The 22730-nt window shown below is 43.5% G+C and overlaps 1 protein-coding gene across 1 annotated transcript; it reads right to left on the bottom strand.

The window, feature by feature from the left end:
• Window positions 1-451: 451 nt before the first annotated feature.
• LOC115759353 (probable chitinase 10) lies at window positions 452-8040 on the bottom strand. Its single transcript, XM_030700274.1, has 8 exons — window positions 7531-8040; window positions 4351-7470; window positions 4107-4292; window positions 3725-4004; window positions 2157-3578; window positions 1913-2105; window positions 1702-1832; window positions 452-1617 (listed from the first exon to the last, which is right to left on the bottom strand). The coding sequence occupies exons 1-8, from the start codon at window positions 8023-8025 to the stop codon at window positions 452-454; spliced, it is 6993 nt and encodes a 2330-aa protein (XP_030556134.1). The 5' UTR covers window positions 8026-8040.
• Between the last annotated feature and the right edge of the window lie 14690 nt (window positions 8041-22730).

Raw genomic sequence — 22730 nt, 5'->3', positions numbered from 1 at the left:
TGATTGTATTATATGTTTATTTCTTTTGGGAACATTTGTTTTGTTATCGATATGTTTTATAAAAGCACATCGTACGTAAAGTGTTACAAATCGAACGACTCGTCGTATCGTGCGTTGCACTGTTTTGGTATTACTTGGAGAAAAAAACAAAATGGTCACCTTAAAAATACTCACTAAAAAATACCAGCGCAAATATCAAATCAACGAACGTTACGAATGCGACCCTGGTTTGATTATAGTTTGAAAAAAATAGCTAAATTTTAATTTGAGTCTTTTGTTTATTAGAGTTTAATTTTCTTGTTTTGCGAGTGTGTGTGTGTGGTTTTGTGTGTGTGCTTACAACTAATTGGCAAAAATCTTAAGAACAGATTGCGAGCCTAGTCAGCAGCAAAAGGAATTGGCATAAATATAACGCACGTACGTATAGGACACGTAATAATTATAAACATTACTATGTGCAATCGTTGGCGCGCTGTCCGGGAATGCCGCGCAGCTCTTGATTGAGAGTGCGCAGCAACGGATGCTTGCCGCAGCCGCAGCGACCACGGAAATCATCCAAATCCAGGGCCCAGACCATGCCGCCGCCCAGACGCAAGCCGCGCACAAATTGCGCCTTGCGCCGTATATCGGCCACATCGTCGTAGGATACCCATTGATTGCCGCTGTATGCGAAGGGTCCAATGCGACCCTCCTCGTCGCGCACCACCGTCCAGCCGCCAGCGCTGACCTTCTCGCAAATTTCATAGTATGCCAAAAAGCCACCGGCGCGCGTATACGTGCCCGCCTGGCCGGGTCCAATGGATTTATCGTTAAGGGAGCGTGCGTTCTGATTGGCCAGCGTGAAGGACTGGCCGTACAGGGGCATGCCCATGATCAGCTTGCTGGGCGGTGTGCCCTGATCCAACCAATAGTGTATGCTATAGTTGCCATTGAAATAGGGATTCGTATCGCCCTCCACATAATACAGCGGCGCCACATGGCCCGTCTGCTTGTCCCAGTGGCCGTGGAAATCGTAGGTCATCACGGCTATCCAGTCAAAGTAGCGTGCCAGCTGCGGCACATCGTAGCCCGCATCGATGACGGTTTTGCTCGGTGAGACGGCGGCAGAGAGCAGCAGTCCACGTGGCCGGAATGCATCCGAAAGTTCACGCACAAGTGCCGCAAATCCTTGCTTCTCCGCTGGCGAGCCCTTGGCACAGTCCACCTGCCAGCAAACCGGATACTCCCAGTCCAGATCCAAGCCCTCAAAGCCATATTTCTCAACAAACACCAAAATGCTCTCGATGAAGCGCGCCCGAGCCTGCGGATTGAGCACCAGGCGTGCATATTTGCTGCCCAGCGAATCATTCCAACCTCCAATTGCGACAGTTACCCGCAATCCCTTCTTCTTGTACTCCACAACGCGCTCGTAGAAGCGATTGTCGATGTCTGCCCAGGAATCGTGCGTCTTGATGGTCAGCGTGTTGCTGTTGAGCACCGCAAAGCCGTAGACGATATGCGTGCAGAGATTCTCATCGATGTCCTCGGGCACATACTTGCCTTGGCCGGGCCGATACCACGCCCAGTTTGTGAAGTAGCAGACGACCTTGTAGTTCTCATTGCTGCCCAGCGGCGGAGCTGGTGTCGGCTTTGGGCGCGCCAGGGGCTTCTTATTGGGTGGTGTAAAGGGTTTCTTTGTGGGCTTTGTGGCGGATATGCTGCTCTCCGTGGTGCTGGTTGGCTTCGGCCGATGCACCACCGGCGGCTGGGTGGTCTGGTCCGCGCGAACCGTACAGTGCGCATTGTTTGGCCAGTCGCAGTAGTTCTCGTTCCAGTGTAGACCAGCGGGGCAGCTGGAAGTGATGAGACACGATTTTAGTAAAACAAATTTTGGCACAGTCTACACATTAATTAAGTTAAATTTTCGACAAACCGTTGCTCAATGAATTCGCCGTATTGGCATATGTAGTACTTGTTGCAGTCACGCTCGTGCGACGCATAGTTGCGTCCAGCGCAGTCCAGTGGCTGGCTAGGATCAGGCCTAGATGAGGTTGCAGCTATGTTAGCCGGAGTCACGGTGTTAACGGTGGGTCTTGGTGATTCTATGGTGCCCTTGTCGCCAGCAACTGCAATCGGACATTTTATTTAGGTCTCAGTTTTACTTTCCTTCCGCTTACCCATGGTCTTTTCGCTCTGCTCCAGCGTGCACCTGGGATGCGGTCCCGGATAGCCGCGGAGCACGCGGTTTATTGTTTTGAGCAGCGGATACGACTCGCAGCTGCAATCATTTTTGAAGTCATCCAAGTCCAGAGCCCATATCATTGCGCCGCCCAAGCCCATGGCGCGCACATATTCGCTCTTGTGCCGGATCATCGGCGCATCGTCAAAGGAGACCCATTGATCCCGCGAGTAGGCGTAGGGACCCATGCGACCACGTGCATCGCGCACCACATTCCAGCCGCGACGTTGAATGTACGAGCAGATCTCATAGTAGGCTAGGAAACCTCTGGCGCGCGTGGCCTCGCCCGCCTCGCCGCCGCCATAAGTGGGCGCATTCAGCTGATGATCGCTGGCCTGGGCCAGTGAGAAGGATTGACCGTACATGGGCATGCCCATGATAAGTTTCTTACGCTCCGCTCCACTTTCCAGCCAATAGTTTATGGAGAAGTTGGCGTTGAAGGTCGCCGTGCCTTCGGGATGATCGTACATGGGTGCCACATGACCGGTGTGCTTGTCCCACTGACCATGGTAGTCGTAGGCCATCACAGCAATCCAATCAAAGTAGCGTGAAAGTTCTGGCACATTGTAGCCGGCATCGACGACCTTTTTGTTGGGCGAAACGGCAGCGGAGAGCAGCAGTCCCTTTGGCTTGAATGCCTGCGAGAGTTCACGCACCAGATCTGTGAATCCTTGCTTCTCGTCGGCAGTGCCCTTCTTGCAGTCCACCTGCCAGCACACCGGATACTCCCAGTCCAGGTCTAGACCATCGAAGCCGTACTGTTCGATAAAGTCCAACACGTGGCGTATGAATCTTGCACGTGCCGCAGCGCTTCTTACTAAACGCGCGTACTTATCACCCGCCGAGTCGTTCCAACCGCCTATGGCTACGGTTACCTTCACACCCTTTTTCCTGTAGCCCACCACGCGCTCATAGAACTTGTTGTCCAAATCCGCCCAGGAGTCATGTGGTTGTATTGTGAGCTTATCTCGATTTAACACGGCAAAACCGTAGACTATGTGCGTGCAGAGCTCGGCATCGATATCCTCGGGCAGATACTTGCCACCACCCTGGCGATACCACGCCCAGTTGGTGAAATAACAGACCACCTTGTAGTCGTTGCCGGCGTCGGAGCCGGAGCCAGCTACGGGATAACCGGCTTCCATTTCAAAATCAACCTCCTCTACTTCGTTTTCTTGTGAAGATTCCAGTTCGTTGTTGCCTTCTTCCTCCTCATTGTTGCCTGTCTCTTGTGATGTAGAATATTCCGGCTCCGGGTGCTGCATTACAGCCACCTCTTCTTGCTCCTCACCGCCTTCGCCTTCACCTTCTTCAGACTCGTTGCTTCCCTGGCCAGTTGATTCCGGTGAAGATTGCCCGGCTTCGCTTTCTACAGATGCTGTTCCAACCTCCCCCGAAATGGCTTGCTCTTCCACTGACTCCACTTCCGCCGGGGTTAGACCAGCTGTGGAGATTAACATACGGCATCAAATTTAAGCATTCTTCTAAAAGTCTTTAAAGACTTACGCGTAGGCTCATAGCCGCTTGGCGGATCCTTGAGCACAGCATGAATCTCACGCAGCAATGGATGCACGCCATCACCGCATCGATTCCGGAAATCGTCAAGATCCAAAGCCCAGACCATGCCACCGCCTAGATTCAGGGCACGCACCAATTGTGATTTCTTGCGGATCATTGCGGGATCATCATAGGAAACCCATTGGGTACCCTTCCGGGCATACGGACCCATGCGACCACGTTCATCTTGAACTACTTCCCAGCCCTGATGCTTGACGCGCTCGCAGATCTGTTGAAGTGCATATAATTAATATGTTTAAAATGCCTTGATGTAGTAAGAGCCATAAATAATTCATAACTACTGATCAAGTAAGGAACACATTGGACCCACCTCATAATAGGCTAAGAAGCCTGCAGCTTTGGTGAACTCGCCCGCCTGACCAGGTCCTGGGGCCTTGGCATTCAGTCCATTGTTGTTGGCATTCTCCAACGTAAAAGATTGACCATATAGCGGCATGCCCATCACAATCTTGCGAGAAGGAGCACCTTGCTCTATCCAATAATTGAGCGAGAAGTTCTGCAAGGAAAAAGGCTCTTATTAAATTCATCAACTAAAGATGTCGTAAAGGAGTTACCGCATTGAAGTAATCGAAATCATCATCGGGATGATGATACAAAGGCGCCACATGACCTGTCTTCTTGTCCCACTGTCCATGGAAGTCGTAGGTCATGACAGCAATCCAGTCGAAATAGCGGGCTAGCACTGGTACATCATAGCCTGCATCAATGATCTTCTTGCTGGGTGAGACCGCAGTGGATAGCAACAGACCGCGTGGCTTGAATGCCTCCGATAGTTCCTTTACCCAGGCAGTAAACCCTTCCTTTTCATCGGCGAAGCCCTTGTTGCACTCGGTTTGCCAGCACACCGGATACTCCCAGTCCAGATCGAGACCCTCAAATCCGTATTTCTCAATAAAGTCCAGAGCGTGACGTATGAATTTGGCGCGAGCCGCTGCGTTGCGCACCAGACGACTATATTTGTCGCCCTGCGAGTCGTTCCAGCCGCCCAGGGCCAGACTGACTTTGATGCCCTTGCTCTTCAACCCACTGACACGCGTATAGAAATTGTTATCAATGTCCGCCCAAGAGTCGTGGGTACGTAGCGTTAACTCTGAGTAATCCAAAACTGCAAAGCCGTAGACCACATGGGTGCACAGATCCGTGTTAATGTCGTCGGGTGTGTATCGACCCAGGCCCTTGCGATACCAGGCCCAGTTAGTGAAATAACATACAACCTTGTAGTAGCCATCCAGTGGCTGGAGCTGTGGCTTGTCTGTGGGGTAAGTGGGTCTGGGCGTGGTCGAGGGTCGCTGCGTGGTTGGCACTGGCTTGGCTGCAGCCGGGGGCTTAGGCTTTGAGCTGCCTGAGCTGCCGGAGCTGGCCGAGCCACCCGCATCCTCTTTGCAGTGCGCAGCGAGTGGCCAATCGCAGTTGCCCAGCGCCTCACTATAGTGCAAACCCGGTGGACAGTCAGCTGCCTGCAGGCGATTCCACAGACAGAACAAATACTTGGAGCAGTCGCCGGGATATGGCACACGTTCTTCGCCATTGCAGGGATCCTCCTCGCTTGCCTTGGACTGGACAATACGTAGATACTTCTTGCTGGTGACACACTGTACATTCTGCGGCCAATCGCATATCTTTCGGATGCCATCCCAGTGCAGCTCGCCGCCACATTCGCTCGGCACGAGCGCCCCATTAACGCAGATGTAGTACTTGCCACAGTTCCGGTGCGTGTAGTATTCACCCTCGTTGCAGCGCGATGAGGTGGGCGGTCTAGGACGTCGCGTGGTGCGATGTGGTTTCTTGGTGGTGCTTCCGGGCAGCGGTTGCTGAATGGGTTTTTGTGTGGGCTTGCGACTGGGCTTGGCTGATGTCGTCGTCGTCGTTCTTCTCGGTTTCTTGCTGGTGCTGGTTCTTGGTCTCGTGGTGGTGCTGGGTCTTTGGGTGGTGCTTCTGGTGCTGGTGGGTAAATTGCTGCTCGTGCTCGTCTGCTGTTTCTTCACCGAACACTGCGCGGAGGCGGGCCAATCACAGCTTTTGACCTCGTTATTCCAGTGCAGGCCGCCGGGACAGAATTGCTGACGCAGTTCACCCGGTACGATGCAGTGGTAATACGCATTACAATTCTTTGTATCTGGATAGAATTCGCCAGCCTGACAGTTAGAAGGCTGAACCACTGGATAAACCAGTGCTGGGACTGGTAAGGTGGTGTGAGCCGGACGTGCGGTTGTCTGCGTGGGCTTAGGCTTGGGTTTTGCAGGACGTTTTGTTGTTGTTGCGGCTGTGCTGGTCCACCAGGCGGGAGTGGTAGTGGTGGTGCTGGTCCACCAGACGGGTGTGGTGCTGCTGGTGGTGGGCTTTCGGGTTGTTGTGCTGGTGCTGGTGCTAGTGCTGGGTCTACGGGTTGTGCTGGTTTGATCCCAGGTAGGCCAGGATGTTGTGTGATCGCTGTGACTGCCGCCCGATGAGCCATCGCTGCTTATGGTGGTCATTTGCGGTGGTACAGGCGTAATCGGCTGTGGTGGACGCTCGCAGTTGTTGCGCGTGGGCGGCTCAGTATTAAGACGACCCAAAGCCCGATTGACAGCCTTAAGCAGCGGAAAGGATTCACTGCAGCAACGATTCTGATAGTCATCCAGATCAATGGTCCACGCGGCGATGCCACCAAAATCGTTGTTGGCCGCATAGCGCGCCTTGGCCTCCACACTGGCCGCATCCTCATAGCCCACCCACTGATCCCTTAGCATGGCATAGGGTCCCGACTTGCGGTCTGCATCTCGGCCCGTCTGCCACTTCTGTTTGCGTATGCGCTGACAGATCTCATAGTAGGCCAACATGCCGGGCTGTTTGGTAAGCTCACCGGCCTCGCCGGGACCGCTGGCGGCGACACCTTCGCCCACCAGACGCTGACTGCTCTGCTCCAGCGTGAAGCTTTGGCCATAGAAGGGTATGCCCATGATCAGCTTTTCGCGGCGGGCGCCCATTTTCACCAGCAGCTGCATGGTGAAGTCTGTGTTATACTGCGGATATTTGTCCTGCGGCCGACCATAGAGCGGGCTCACGTGGCCAGTTTGGCGCTCCCAGGCGCCGTGATAGTCATAGCTCATGACAGTCATATAGTCCACGATCTCGGAGAGCGCAGCTAGCTCGTAGGCCTCGCTGATGATCTCCTTGTAACCGGAAATGGCTACGCCTATTTGCATCTTAGGATTTACACGGTTCAGCTCTGAGCGCACTTCACGCAGCAGCTTGGTCAGGTTGGGCCTGTCGCTGGCCGGTCCTTTGGAGCAATCGCTTTGCCAGCACTTGGGGTAGTTCCAGTCTAAGTGAATGCCACTGAAACCATGCCGCTGCAGAAAACCCGCCGCACTGGAGGCAAACACCTTGCGCTTAATCTCATCGCTGACCAGGCGGGAGTACTTGTCACCACTTGAATCCGTCCAGCCGCCCATGGCAATGAGCACGGGCACGCCCAAGGCAACCACACGCTTATAGTACTGATTCTCAATATCGACCCAGGGATCGAATTCGCGCATGGTCAAGTGATCCGGATCGAGAGAGGCAAAGGAATAGACAATCGCTGAGCATAGCTTCGGATCCAGTTGCTCGGGCACAAAATGACCATCCGCCTTGCGATAGAACGCCCAGTTGGACATATAGCAGAGCACCTTGGGTGCCATGTTGTAGTTCTTCTTGTCCGTCGTTGCCTTCACCTGCGACAGGGCACCGTAGGCGACGCCATTTTCCGAGACATCTGCTAGGGCTAGAGCACCATAGAACTGCTGCTCCGTATAACTGTCCAGTTCATCGATGTGCTCCAGCTGCTCCAGATCCACAGACTTGAGCAGCTGCTGATGCGGCGAGCCGGAGCGATAGGGCTGCGGCTGATAATCATTATTTGCGCTGGGTGCTATGAAGGCGGCATATTTGTCGGACACCGTCCAGGGATCTGGTTGCACCAGCTGCGTGAGCTTTTCCTGTTGCACCTCCTCCGGCACATCGCGTACAAAGCTGGCTGGCGCTCCAAACTGCTCTGGCTCGTCGTCCTCATCGTAATCGTTGGGATGTGCCTCCACAGAATCCCGCACAAAGGATCGCAACGGCGACGATTCACGCAGTTGTGCAATGTTCCGTTCATTTATGCTAGGCACGCTTTCCACGGCGCTGCGCAAGGGTAGAAATGTCTCACCAAATGTGGGTCGTATGCTGAAGCGACTTAGTGCAGCCGGCTCATCCTCCAGCGGCATGCTCTCCACCGCGGCACGAACAAAGGCCGGCTTGTAGCTGGGCGCCACATGCACCTCGGGTGCCTCGATGCGAATGTGGCCCGTCGCCGCCGTTGTCCACAGGCATAACAACTGTGCGAGATTCAAGGAATTCACATTTAATGTAGTATAACCAGATAAACTATGTTATATTCAGCATGCCGAAGATTAAATACCCTAACAGATACCCTTCTATATATTCTTTCCTAATATATCGTACCTATATAGGAATTCGCAGTTGATAATATCAGCTTGTAATGCTGATTAAGTATATGAATACTTTATTTGGGTGGATATATCTCCTTCAATGGTCTAAATATTTAGAGAAAATCTATACCATTCTCTGTTAATCTATTTATACTTATAATATTCGATATGGCAAATAGACTGATATTACCCGACTTTATTATTTGAAGTTATAAATATAATTTTTTCACACATTTCGATTGCGCGAGTGAATTTTGTAAAGATAACAAAGATCTTGAACTATTAATTAAAGTCGTAATGATTGATGATGATAATTATATCAATCATGATTATGATTGATTAGGACTTACCAGCAGCCTGCATGTCGTAGCTCTCCTACGCATTATATAGTCTCTCCTTTGTTGCTCTTCCTTAGCTTATATTTAAGCTTTTCCACAACTGCAAAAAACAATTTGAAATAATAATTAATAAAGCTTGATATGCAAAAACCTTTCAAATTTGAATCAGTGTGACCAGACTTTGGGTGATTGCTGATGTAAAGAATGTACCGTGATTTTCACCGAAAATTGAATTATTATTTTTATTTCTTTCTAAGTTAATTTATTTATTTATTGAATATTATGTATATTATTTTATTTATTATTTTATTTACTAATTTATTATTATACTTATTATTGTAGTTATTTAATATATAAACTTGAAATGCATACGCTGTTAAAATTTGCATCTGATTGTTGATGTATTTTTGAGCATGAGGCATGAATGTACCGTGAGTTTCCCCGAAAATATAATTGATATTTTTATTTAAACATATTTCGCATTAAATCGGCCGTACGAATGATTTATTAAGGCAGACGCACGCATTATCGCGTCAGCGTTGTCCTCTCATATTACGTGCGGCTATGCGTTGCCCATTTTAATGAGATTGGATGGAGGCTTCGTTCTTTTTGGCTAACAAATTGGGAAGTAATTGTTAATTTTTCAATGTTTTGCGCCCGGAACTTATTGAAATGCCTATTGATTGTAAGTGATAAATGTCTACAGATATATATATATATATATTTTTATATTAATATGCCAGCTACAACATGACCTAGGCCCCACGCCCACAAAATGTCGTATATATGTGGCATGTGTTTCTGGTCTGAGCTCCTGAAACTGGCTTACTTTCCCACAGTTATTTGAAAATTGTTATAAATTAGAGCCAAAAGATAGGGAACTTGTTTTGTTAAATGTATCATTTAATTGCCAAAAACGAAATGTTTAATTAATTTCATAAATCGCTTTGTTCGGTTGACATTAAGTTCAAGTGTTTGAATTTGCCGCCGGGATATAAATTGATTTGTGGTTTTGATATTGACGTACGAAATTTTATCTGATTCTGAAAGCGCTTTTATATTTATATGAATCGTAAAAAGCTTTGCTATCTTCATATATAAACTTTTAGGTTAAGTTGGAACTGTGACAAGTTTCAGAGCGAAAATTTTGTAAACTAGTGTAATTGATATTGAAATACTCACACAAAGAAACAAAGAATTAAAGTTCTTTATAGTATTTGATTCGTTTATCTTTGTCAGTTTTATGTTTCAATATTTACACTCATAGCTTTTAGATTATTAACTGCCTTTCCCTGTCTGCCCCGACCCCGCTTCGGCGCATTTAAATGTGCTCTCTATTGCTAACATTATTGTTTTTGGCCAATATGCAAATCCGTTTTCAGAATTGGGTTAAGAGCTTTTCGCTGTTGACCGGTTTCTATTTTTTGCTATTGATTTGATTCCTGTTTTGAATGCTGGCGGCGGCTAATAAACGATAACGAAAAGACGCGTAATATGGGTTGTATTAGGTATGGTAATCAAAAGAAATGTAACCTGCGGGTGCTTTGTGAAAAGATGTTGGGCAAGTTTTGCGTTTAAATTTTGTTTAAGCTGGCCGCCGCCACAGAGCCGGGCAGGTTTTCATTTGCGTGAGGGTTCATTGAACGCCAAGAACCCACACTGATCCTGTCTGCCTGCCTAAGATGTGGCAAAACGAGAGATTGTGCAACAGAGAAAGGCCGCGACTTTTAAATCAATTTGCCAGCGTGCTGCTTTCAGCTTGTTAATATTTTGAATATACTATATAAATACACGTTGTGTTTCTGCAAAAATAAATCTGAATCAGAATCAGCAGAACAAAAGACCTGTGCCATGCAGTTTGCCATATAAAAAATGCTTGGCCATTTTATGTTCCACTATTAAAAAGCCATAAGCCTGGTCGCAGCACAACACACTGACAGAAATTCCCCATGCACTTCACGTACACAGACAAAAATTCCACTTTATATGCATTTCAATGTCCATTTACTGTTGCAACAACAAACGACACAATTAAACACACAGCACAAATGTTTATATAGAAAGTGTCTGCGTTCTCCGGCACATTTCTCACTTCTCCTGACTCATCATCGTACACTCACTTACTTAACGGCCTATTCAAAATGTGTGGCTATATTCCGAGGTAGCCAACGGTAATATTTTTTTTATTTTTTTTTGCTGATGCGAGAACCTCTGCGCATGCGCGCCCGAAACGAAACTGTTGCCGATCGCACTGAGGACGCTTCTATTTATACGCATGTGAAGCGTACGGCAAAAAAGCAAAAAAAAAATAAAAAAGAACGCCCACAGCAACGTTCTCCAGTGTCAAGAAAGGAAAGTTTGCTGCAAATCGTCGCACTGCAAATACTCTTTCAAAGGATCAACATGAACAGTTCAGAAATTTAAAGCAGCACATTCTCATATAAAGAAAACTAATCATATAAATTTACACAGATTTTCATACATTTTTATGCAAAATAGTTTAATAAGCAATTATATTTTTTAATATACACACTAAGTACTTATACAATTTTTACATTTTACAGAAACTTACTGGAAAAGACAATTCGGATCTTCAAATATTTTTGGTAAGCTTATTTCCATAATCTTGTTATATTTATATATTATTATTAATTTATATATTAATATATATATTATTAATTTGATAAATTTCTAAATATATTTTTGAAATTAATTTTCAAATCTTTTGCAACTAAATAATATTTTGAAAATTCGAAATGTTACAATTTGCGAGCGACTCTTTGCATAAACAAATGCTCTATAATGTCAAAGTCTTTGACATAATTGTAATAACTTCCCAGTTGGCAAAGCCGAGAAGACATATAACTTATGCGTACAAAAAATCAAAACAAAAGCGTTAAGCTTCTTTCTTTTTTTTTTTTTTTTATTTTTGCGTGTAAAATCTCTGCGCGAATATGGAAATAAAAACAAAAAATCCGAAAACCGGCAAACGTCGTACACATTTTGGCCAAGCTACTGGAGAAGCTACCGGTGTCAATGTCCAACAGAAACTGGTCCAGTTCTTCTGCTTCATCTGTCATGCAAAATCAACGGACGTAATTAATAATCGTATGGCTTGTCTTTTGGTTTCTTCTTTTGCATATTTCTGTGAGCATAGTATTAAGTGGCACCGTATGATAAATGGGCTGGACTTTCTCTAAGTTAGAATGTGCTATTACAAAGAATTTCACGTCAATAACTCAGTCAATAACCTATCGATGATGACTCTTTTATGCTAATTTTGATTAATATATATTAAATATAATTATAGGTATTTGTTTGTAATTTGCAAATCTAATAATTAATTTCATTTAAACGTCGTAAGAAGTATAAACTATTTAACTGGGATATAGTCCATGTGTCGTTCTTTTTTATACCCTGAACCCATTAAAAAAGGGTATTTGTATTTGTGCGAAAGCCAAATGTATGTAACAGGCAGACGGAAGCAACTCCGGCCCATAAAGTATATATATTCTTGATCAGCATCAATAGCCGAGACGATCTAGCCATGTCCGTCTGTCCGTCCGTCCGTCCGTCCGTCCGTATGTATGAACGCAAGGATCTCAGAACCTATAAGAGCTAGAGACTTGAAATTTTAGATGTAGATGCTCCTAGCTTCCGCGCAGATCGACTTTGTTTCCGATAATCGATATTTAACTCCGTTTCGATGCAATCGATAAAAATCGATAACGATATTCTGCTTTTTGGGCAATTTTGGTAAATAATAAGAACTAGAGTCACCAAACTTGACATATAGCTTCTAAAATAGAATGTATATGACATAGGATTTTTCTTCATGGTTTTTCCTCTAGATTAATCTGTCATTCAAATCTGAACACCGATTTCTTAGTCGAAATTTATGTCCAAATCTTACCCCAAGATTCGTATATAGACATGGGTCAAAAATTACCACCCCCATAACTCGGTCAAATCTCATCCGATTTCCGCGAAGTTTGGCTTTTTCTTCATGGTTTCCCTCTAGATTAATCTGGCATTCAAATCTGAACACCGATTTCTTAGTCGAAATTCATGTCCAAATCTTACCCAAGATTCGTATATAGGCATGGGTCAAAAATTACCACCCCCATATCTCGGCCAAATCTCATCCGATTTTCTCGAAGTTTGGATTTTTCTTCACGGTTTTCCCTCTAGATTAATGTGGCATTCAAATCTCGACACCGATTTTTTGGTCGAAATTCATGTCCAAATCTTACCCCAAGATTCGTATATAGGCATGGGTCAAAAATTACCACCCCCATATCTCGGCCAAATCTCATCCGATTTTCACGAAGTTTGGCTTTTTCTTCATGGTTTTTTCTCTAGATTAATGTGGCATTCAAATCTAAACACCGATTTTTTGGTCGAAATTCATGTCCAAATCTTACCCCAAGATTCGTATATACCCATGGGTCAAAAATTACAACCCCCATATCTCGGCCAAATCTCATCCGATTTTCACGAAGTTTGGATTCTCTCTAGTTTTCCCTCTAGATTAATGTGGCATTCAAATCTCGACACCGATTTTTTAGTCGAAATTCATGTCCAAATCTTACCCAAGATTCGTATATAGACATGGGTCAAAATTTACCACCCCCATATCTCGGCCAAATCTCATCCGATTTTCTCGAAGTTTGGATTTTTCTTCATGGTTTTCCCTCTAGATTAATCTGGCATTCAAATCTGAACACCGATTTCTTAGTCGAAATTCATGTCCAAATCTTACCCCAAGATTCGTATATAGGCATGGGTCAAAAATTACCACCCCCATATCTCGGCCAAATCTCATCCGATTTTCACGAAGTTTGGCTTTTTCTTCATGGTTTTCCCTCTAGATTAATCTGGCATTCAAATCTCGACACCGATTTTTTTGTCGAAATTCATGCCCAAATCTTACCCCAAGATTCGTATATAGGCATGGGTCAAAAATTACCACCCCCATATCTCGGCCAAATCTCATCCGATTTTCACGAAGTTTGGCTTTTTCTTCATGGTTTTCCCTCTAGATTAATGTGACATTCAAATCTCGACACCGATTTTTTGGTCGAAATTCATGTCCAAATCTTACCCCAAGATTCGTATATAGGCATGGGTCAAAAATTACCACCCCCATAACTCGGCCAAATCTCATCCGATTTTCACGAAGTTTGGCGTTTTCTTCATGGTTTTCCCTCTAGATTAATCTGGCATTAAAATCTCGACACCGATTTTTTAGTCGAAATTAATGTCCAAATCTTACCCCAAGATTCGTATATATGCATGGGTCAAAAATTACAACCCCCATAACTCGGTCAAATCTCATCCGATTTTCACGAAGTTTGGCGTTTTATTCATGGTTTTCCCTCTAGATTAATGTGGCATTCAAATCTCGACACCGATTTTTTGGTCGAAATTCATGCCCAAATCTTACCCCAAGATTCGTATATAGGCATGGGTCAAAAATTACCACCCCCATATCTCGGCCAAATCTCATCCGATTTTCACGAAGTTTGGCTTTTTCTTCATGGTTTTCCCTCTAGATTAATGTGGCATTCAAATCTCGACACCGATTTTTTTGTCGAAATTCATGCCCAAATCTTACCCCAAGATTCGTATATAGGCATGGGTCAAAAATTACCACCCCCATAACTCGGCCAAATCTCATCCGATTTTCACGAAGTTTGGCGTTTTCTTCATGGTTTTCCCTCTAGATTAATGTGGCATTCAAATCTCGACACCGATTTTTTGGTCGAAATTCATGTCCAAATCTTACCCCAAGATTCGTATATAGGCATGGGTCAAAAATTACCACCCCCATAACTCGGCCAAATCTCATCCGATTTTCACGAAGTTTGGCGTTTTCTTCATGGTTTTCCCTCTAGATTAATCTGGCATTCAAATCTCGACACCGATTTTTTAGTCGAAATTCATGTCCAAATCTTACCCCAAGATTCGTATATAGGCATGGGTCAAAAATTACCACCCCCATATCTCGACCAAATCTCATCCGATTTTCACGAAGTTTGGCGTTTTCTTCATGGTTTTCCCTCTAGATTAATGTGGCATTCAAATCTCGACACCGATTTTTTAGTCGAAATTCATGTCCAAATCTTACCCCAAGATTCGTATATAGGCATGGGCCAAAAATTACCACCCCCATATCTCGACCAAATCTCATCCGATTTTCACGAAGTTTGGCTTTTTCTTCATGGTTTTCCCTCTAGATTAATGTGGCATTCAAATCTCGACACCGATTTTTTGGTCGAAATTCATGTCCAAATCTTACCCCAAGATTCGTATATAGGCATGGGTCAAAAATTACCACCCCCATAACTCGGCCAAATCTCATCCGATTTTCACGAAGTTTGGCCTTTTCTTCATGGTTTTCCCTCTAGATTAATGTGGCATTCAAATCTCGACACCGATTTTTTGGTCGAAATTCATGTCCAAATCTTACCCCAAGATTCGTATATAGGCATGGGTCAAAAATTACCACCCCCATAACTCGGCCAAATCTCATCCGATTTTCACGAAGTTTTGCGTTTTCTTCATGGTTTTCCCTCTAGATTAATCTGGCATTCAAATCTCGACACCGATTTTTTAGTCGAAATTCATGTCCAAATCTTACCCCAAGATTCGTATATAGGCATGGGTCAAAAATTACCACCCCCATATCTCGACCAAATCTCATCCGATTTTCACGAAGTTTGGCTTTTTCTTCATGGTTTTCCCTCTAGATTAATCTGGCATTCAAATCTCGACACCGATTTTTTAGTCGAAATTCATGCCCAAATCTTACCCCAAGATTCGTATATAGGCATGGGTCAAAAATTACCACCCCCATATCTCGGCCAAATCTCATCCGATTTTCACGAAGTTTGGCTTTTTCTTCATGGTTTTCCCTCTAGATTAATGTGGCATTCAAATCTCGACACCGATTTTTTGGTCGAAATTCATGTCCAAATCTTACCCCAAGATTCGTATATAGGCATGGGTCAAAAATTACCACCCCCATAACTCGGCCAAATCTCATCCGATTTTCACGAAGTTTGGCGTTTTCTTCATGGTTTTCCCTCTAGATTAATTTGGAATTCAAATCTCGACACCGATTTTTTAGTCGAAATTCATGTCCAAATCTTACCCCAAGATTCGTATATAGGCATGGGTCAAAAATTACCACCCCCATATCTCGACCAAATCTCATCCGATTTTCACGAAGTTTGGCTTTTTCTTCATGGTTTTCCCTCTAGATTAATCTGGCATTCAAATCTCGACACCGATTTTTTAGTCGAAATTCATGTCCAAATCTTACCCCAAGATTCGTATATAGGCATGGGTCAAAAATTACCACCCCCATATCTTGACCAAATCTCATCCGATTTTCACGAAGTTTGGCTTTTTCTTCATGGTTTTCCCTCTAGATTAATGTGGCATTCAAATCTCGACACCGATTTTTTGGTCGAAATTCATGTCCAAATCTTACCCCAAGATTCGTATATAGGCATGGGTCAAAAATTACCACCCCCATAACTCGGCCAAATCTCATCCGATTTTCACGAAGTTTGGCGTTTTCTTCATAGTTTTCCCTCTAGATTAATCTGGCATTCAAATCTCGACACCGATTTTTTAGCCGAAATTCATGTCCAAATCTTACCTCAAGATTCGTATATAGGCATGGGTCAAAAATTACCACCCCCATATCTCGACCAAATCTCATCCGATTTTCACGAAGTTTGGCTTTTTCTTCATGGTTTTCCCTCTAGATTAATCTGGCATTCAAATCTCGACACCGATTTTTTAGTCGAAATTCATGTCCAAATCTTACCCCAAGATTCGTATATAGGCATGGGTCAAAAATTACCACCCCCATATCTCGGCCAAATCTCATCCGATTTTCTCGAAGTTTGGATTTTTCTTCATGGTTTTCCCTCTAGATTAATGTGGCATTCAAATCTCGACACCGATTTTTTGGTCGAAATTCATGTCCAAATCTTACCCCAAGATTCGTATATAGGCATGGGTCAAAAATTACCACCCCCATATCTCGGCCAAATCTCATCCGATTTTCACGAAGTTTGGCTTTTTCTTCATGGTTTTTTCTCTAGATTAATGTGGCATTCAAATCTAAACACCGATTTTTTGGTCGAAATTCATGTCCAAATCTTACCCCAAGATTCGTATATACCCATGGGTCAAAAATTACAACCCCAATATCTCGGCCAAATCTCATCCGATTTTCACGAAGTTTGGCTTTTTCTTCATGGTTTTCCCTCTAGATTAATGTGGCATTCAAATCTCGACACCGATTTTTTTGTCGAAATTCATGCCCAAATCTTACCCCAAGATTCGTATATAGGCATGGGTCAAAAATTACCACCCCCATATCTCGGCCAAATCTCATCCGATTTTCACGAAGTTTGGCTTTTTCTTCATGGTTTTCCCTCTAGATTAATGTGGCATTCAAATCTCGACACCGATTTTTTGGTCGAAATTCATGTCCAAATCTTACCCCAAGATTCGTATATAGGCATGGGTCAAAAATTACCACCCCCATAACTCGGCCAAATCTCATCCGATTTTCACGAAGTTTGGCGTTTTCTTCATGGTTTTCCCTCTAGATTAATCTGGCATTCAAATCTCGACACCGATTTTTTAGTCGAAATTCATGTCCAAATCTTACCCCAAGATTCGTATATAGGCATGGGTCAAAAATTACCACCCCCATATCTCGACCAAATCTCATCCGATTTTCACGAAGTTTGGCTTTTTCTTCATGGTTTTCCCTCTAGATTAATCTGGCATTCAAATCTCGACACCGATTTTTTAGTCGAAATTCATGTCCAAATCTTACCCCAAGATTCGTATATAGGCATGGGTCAAAAATTACCACCCCCATATCTCGACCAAATCTCATCCGATTTTCACGAAGTTTGGCTTTTTCTTCATGGTTTTCCCTCTAGATTAATGTGGCATTCAAATCTCGACACCGATTTTTTGGTCGAAATTCATGTCCAAATCTTACCCCAAGATTCGTATATAGGCATGGGTCAAAAATTACCACCCCCATATCTCGGCCAAATCTCATCCGATTTTCTCGAAGTTTGGATTTTTCTTCATGGTTTTCCCTCTAGATTAATGTGGCATTCAAATCTCGACACCGATTTTTTGGTCGAAATTCATGTCCAAATCTTACCCCAAGATTCGTATATAGGCATGGGTCAAAAATTACCACCCCCATATCTCGGCCAAATCTCATCCGATTTTCACGAAGTTTGGCTTTTTCTTCATGGTTTTTTCTCTAGATTAATGTGGCATTCAAATCTAAACACCGATTTTTTGGTCGAAATTCATGTCCAAATCTTACCCCAAGATTCGTATATACCCATGGGTCAAAAATTACAACCCCAATATCTCGGCCAAATCTCATCCGATTTTCACGAAGTTTGGCTTTTTCTTCATGGTTTTCCCTCTAGATTAATGTGGCATTCAAATCTCGACACCGATTTTTTTGTCGAAATTCATGCCCAAATCTTACCCCAAGATTCGTATATAGGCATGGGTCAAAAATTACCACCCCCATATCTCGGCCAAATCTCATCCGATTTTCATGAAGTTTGGCTTTTTCTTCATGGTTTTCCCTTTAGATTAATGTGGCATTCAAATCTCGACACCGATTTTTTGGTCGAAATTCATGTCCAAATCTACCCCAAGATTCGTATATAGGCATGGGTCAAAAATTACCACCCCCATAACTCGGCCAAATCTCATCCGATTTTCACGAAGTTTGGCGTTTTCTTCATGGTTTTCCCTCTAGATTAATCTGGCATTCAAATCTCGACAACGATTTTTTAGTCGAAATTCATGTCCAAATCTTACCCCAAGATTCGTATATAGGCATGGGTCAAAAATTACCACCCCCATATCTCGACCAAATCTCATCCGATTTTCACGAAGTTTGGCTTTTTCTTCATGGTTTTCCCTCTAGATTAATGTGGCATTCAAATCTCGACACCGATTTTTTGGTCGAAATTCATGTCCAAATCTTACCCCAAGATTCGTATATAGGCATGGGTCAAAAATTACCACCCCCATAACTCGGCCAAATCTCATCCGATTTTCACGAAGTTTGGCGTTTTCTTCATGGTTTTCCCTCTAGATTAATCTGGCATTCAAATCTCGACACCGATTTTTTAGTCGAAATTCATGTCCAAATCTTACCCCAAGATTCGTATATAGGCATGGGTCAAAAATTACCACCCCCATATCTCGACCAAATCTCATCCGATTTTCACGAAGTTTGCCTTTTTCTTCATGGTTTTCCCTCTAGATTAATCTGGCATTCAAATCTCGACACCGATTTTTTAGTCGAAATTCATGTCCAAATCTTACCCCAAGATTCGTATATAGGCATGGGTCAAAAATTACCACCCCCATATCTCGACCAAATCTCATCCGATTTTCACGAAGTTTGGCTTTTTCTTCATGGTTTTCCCTCTAGATTAATGTGGCATTCAAATCTCGACACCGATTTTTTGGTCGAAATTCATGTCCAAATCTTACCCCAAGATTCGTATATAGGCATGGGTCAAAAATTACCACCCCCATAACTCGGCCAAATCTCATCCGATTTTCACGAAGTTTGGCGTTTTCTTCATGGTTTTCCCTCTAGATTAATCTGGCATTCAAATCTCGACACCGATTTTTTAATCGAAATTCATGTCCAAATCTTACCCCAAGATTCGTATATAGGCATGGGTCAAAAATTACCACCCCCATATCTCGACCAAATCTCATCCGATTTTCACGAAGTTTGGCTTTTTCTTCATGGTTTTCCCTCTAGATTAATCTGGCATTCAAATCTCGACACCGATTTTTTAGTCGAAATTCATGTCCAAATCTTACCCCAAGATTCGTATATAGGCATGGGTCAAAAATTACCACCCCCATATCTCGACCAAATCTCATCCGATTTTCACGAAGTTTGGCTTTTTCTTCATGGTTTTCCCTCTAGATTAATGTGGCATTCAAATCTCGACACCGATTTTTTGGTCGAAATTCATGTCCAAATCTTACCCCAAGATTCGTATATAGGCATGGGTCAAAAATTACCACCCCCATAACTCGGCCAAATCTCATCCGATTTTCACGAAGTTTGGCGTTTTCTTCATGGTTTTCCCTCTAGATTAATCTGGCATTCAAATCTCGACACCGATTTTTTAGTCGAAATTCATGTCCAAATCTTACCCCAAGATTCGTATATAGGCATGGGTCAAAAATTACCACCCCCATATCTCGACCAAATCTCATCCGATTTTCACGAAGTTTGCCTTTTTCTTCATGGTTTTCCCTCTAGATTAATCTGGCATTCAAATCTCGACACCGATTTTTTAGTCGAAATTCATGTCCAAATCTTACCCCAAGATTCGTATATAGGCATGGGTCAAAAATTACCACCCCCATATCTCGACCAAATCTCATCCGATTTTCACGAAGTTTGGCTTTTTCTTCATGGTTTTCCCTCTAGATTAATGTGGCATTCAAATCTCGACACCGATTTTTTGGTCGAAATTCATGTCCAAATCTTACCCCAAGATTCGTATATAGGCATGGGTCAAAAATTACCACCCCCATATCTCGGCCAAATCTCATCCGATTTTCTCGAAGTTTGGATTTTTCTACATGGGTTTCCCTCTAGATTAATGTGGCATTCAAATTTCGACACCGATTTTTTGGTCGAAATTCATGTCCAAATCTTACCCCAAGATTCGTATATAGGCATGGGTCAAAAATTACCACCCCCATAACTCGGCCAAATCTCATCCGATTTTCACGAAGTTTGGCGTTTTCTTCATGGTTTTCCCTCTAGATTAATCTGGCATTCAAATCTCGACACCGATTTTTTAGTCGAAATTCATGTCCAAATCTTACCCCAAGATTCGTATATAGGCATGGGTCAAAAATTACCACCCCCATATCTCGACCAAATCTCATCCGATTTTCACGAAGTTTGCCTTTTTCTTCATGGTTTTCCCTCTAGATTAATCTGGCATTCAAATCTCGACACCGATTTTTTAGTCGAAATTCATGTCCAAATCTTACCCCAAGATTCGTATATAGGCATGGGTCAAAAATTACCACCCCCATATCTCGACCAAATCTCATCCGATTTTCACGAAGTTTGGCTTTTTCTTCATGGTTTTCCCTCTAGATTAATGTGGCATTCAAATCTCGACACCGATTTTTTGGTCGAAATTCATGTCCAAATCTTACCCCAAGATTCGTATATAGGCATGGGTCAAAAATTACCACCCCCATATCTCGGCCAAATCTCATCCGATTTTCTCGAAGTTTGGATTTTTCTTCATGGTTTTCCCTCTAGATTAATGTGGCATTCAAATCTCGACACCGATTTTTTGGTCGAAATTCATGTCCAAATCTTACCCCAAGATTCGTATATAGGCATGGGTCAAAAATTACCACCCCCATATCTCGGCCAAATCTCATCCGATTTTCACGAAGTTTGGCTTTTTCTTCATGTTTTTTTCTCTAGATTAATGTGGCATTCAAATCTAAACACCGATTTTTTGGTCGAAATTCATGTCCAAATCTTACCCCAAGATTCGTATATACCCATGGGTCAAAAATTACAACCCCAATATCTCGGCCAAATCTCATCCGATTTTCACGAAGTTTGGCTTTTTCTTCATGGTTTTCCCTCTAGATTAATGTGGCATTCAAATCTCGACACCGATTTTTTTGTCGAAATTCATGCCCAAATCTTACCCCAAGATTCGTATATAGGCATGGGTCAAAAATTACCACCCCTATATCTCGGCCAAATCTCATCCGATTTTCATGAAGTTTGGCTTTTTCTTCATGGTTTTCCCTCTAGATTAATGTGGCATTCAAATCTCGACACCGATTTTTTGGTCGAAATTCATGTCCAAATCTTACCCCAAGATTCGTATATAGGCATGGGTCAAAAATTACCACCCCCATAACTCGGCCAAATCTCATCCGATTTTCACGAAGTTTGGCGTTTTCTTCATGGTTTTCCCTCTAGATTAATCTGGCATTCAAATCTCGACACCGATTTTTTAATCGAAATTCATGTCCAAATCTTACCCCAAGATTCGTATATAGGCATGGGTCAAAAATTACCACCCCCATATCTCGACCAAATCTCATCCGATTTTCACGAAGTTTGGCTTTTTCTTCATGGTTTTCCCTCTAGATTAATCTGGCATTCAAATCTCGACACCGATTTTTTAGTCGAAATTCATGTCCAAATCTTACCCCAAGATTCGTATATAGGCATGGGTCAAAAATTACCACCCCCATATCTCGACCAAATCTCATCCGATTTTCACGAAGTTTGGCTTTTTCTTCATGGTTTTCCCTCTAGATTAATGTGGCATTCAAATCTCGACACCGATTTTTTGGTCGAAATTCATGTCCAAATCTTACCCCAAGATTCGTATATAGGCATGGGTCAAAAATTACCACCCCCATAACTCGGCCAAATCTCATCCGATTTTCACGAAGTTTGGCGTTTTCTTCATGGTTTTCCCTCTAGATTAATCTGGCATTCAAATCTCGACACCGATTTTTTAGTCGAAATTCATGTCCAAATCTTACCCCAAGATTCGTATATAGGCATGGGTCAAAAATTACCACCCCCATATCTCGACCAAATCTCATCCGATTTTCACGAAGTTTGCCTTTTTCTTCATGGTTTTCCCTCTAGATTAATCTGGCATTCAAATCTCGACACCGATTTTTTAGTCGAAATTCATGTCCAAATCTTACCCCAAGATTCGTATATAGGCATGGGTCAAAAATTACCACCCCCATATCTCGACCAAATCTCATCCGATTTTCACGAAGTTTGGCTTTTTCTTCATGGTTTTCCCTCTAGATTAATGTGGCATTCAAATCTCGACACCGATTTTTTGGTCGAAATTCATGTCCAAATCTTACCCCAAGATTCGTATATAGGCATGGGTCAAAAATTACCACCCCCATATCTCGGCCAAATCTCATCCGATTTTCTCGAAGTTTGGATTTTTCTACATGGGTTTCCCTCTAGATTAATGTGGCATTCAAATTTCGACACCGATTTTTTGG

This window comes from Drosophila novamexicana, unplaced genomic scaffold, assembly GCF_003285875.2.
Source record: "Drosophila novamexicana strain 15010-1031.04,08,12 unplaced genomic scaffold, DnovRS2.1 tig00000193-arrow-pilon, whole genome shotgun sequence".
NCBI classification, from domain to species: domain Eukaryota; kingdom Metazoa; phylum Arthropoda; class Insecta; order Diptera; family Drosophilidae; genus Drosophila; species Drosophila novamexicana.
The sequence above is the reverse complement of the archived record's forward strand: the minus strand, read 5'-3'. Positions and strand labels throughout refer to the sequence as shown.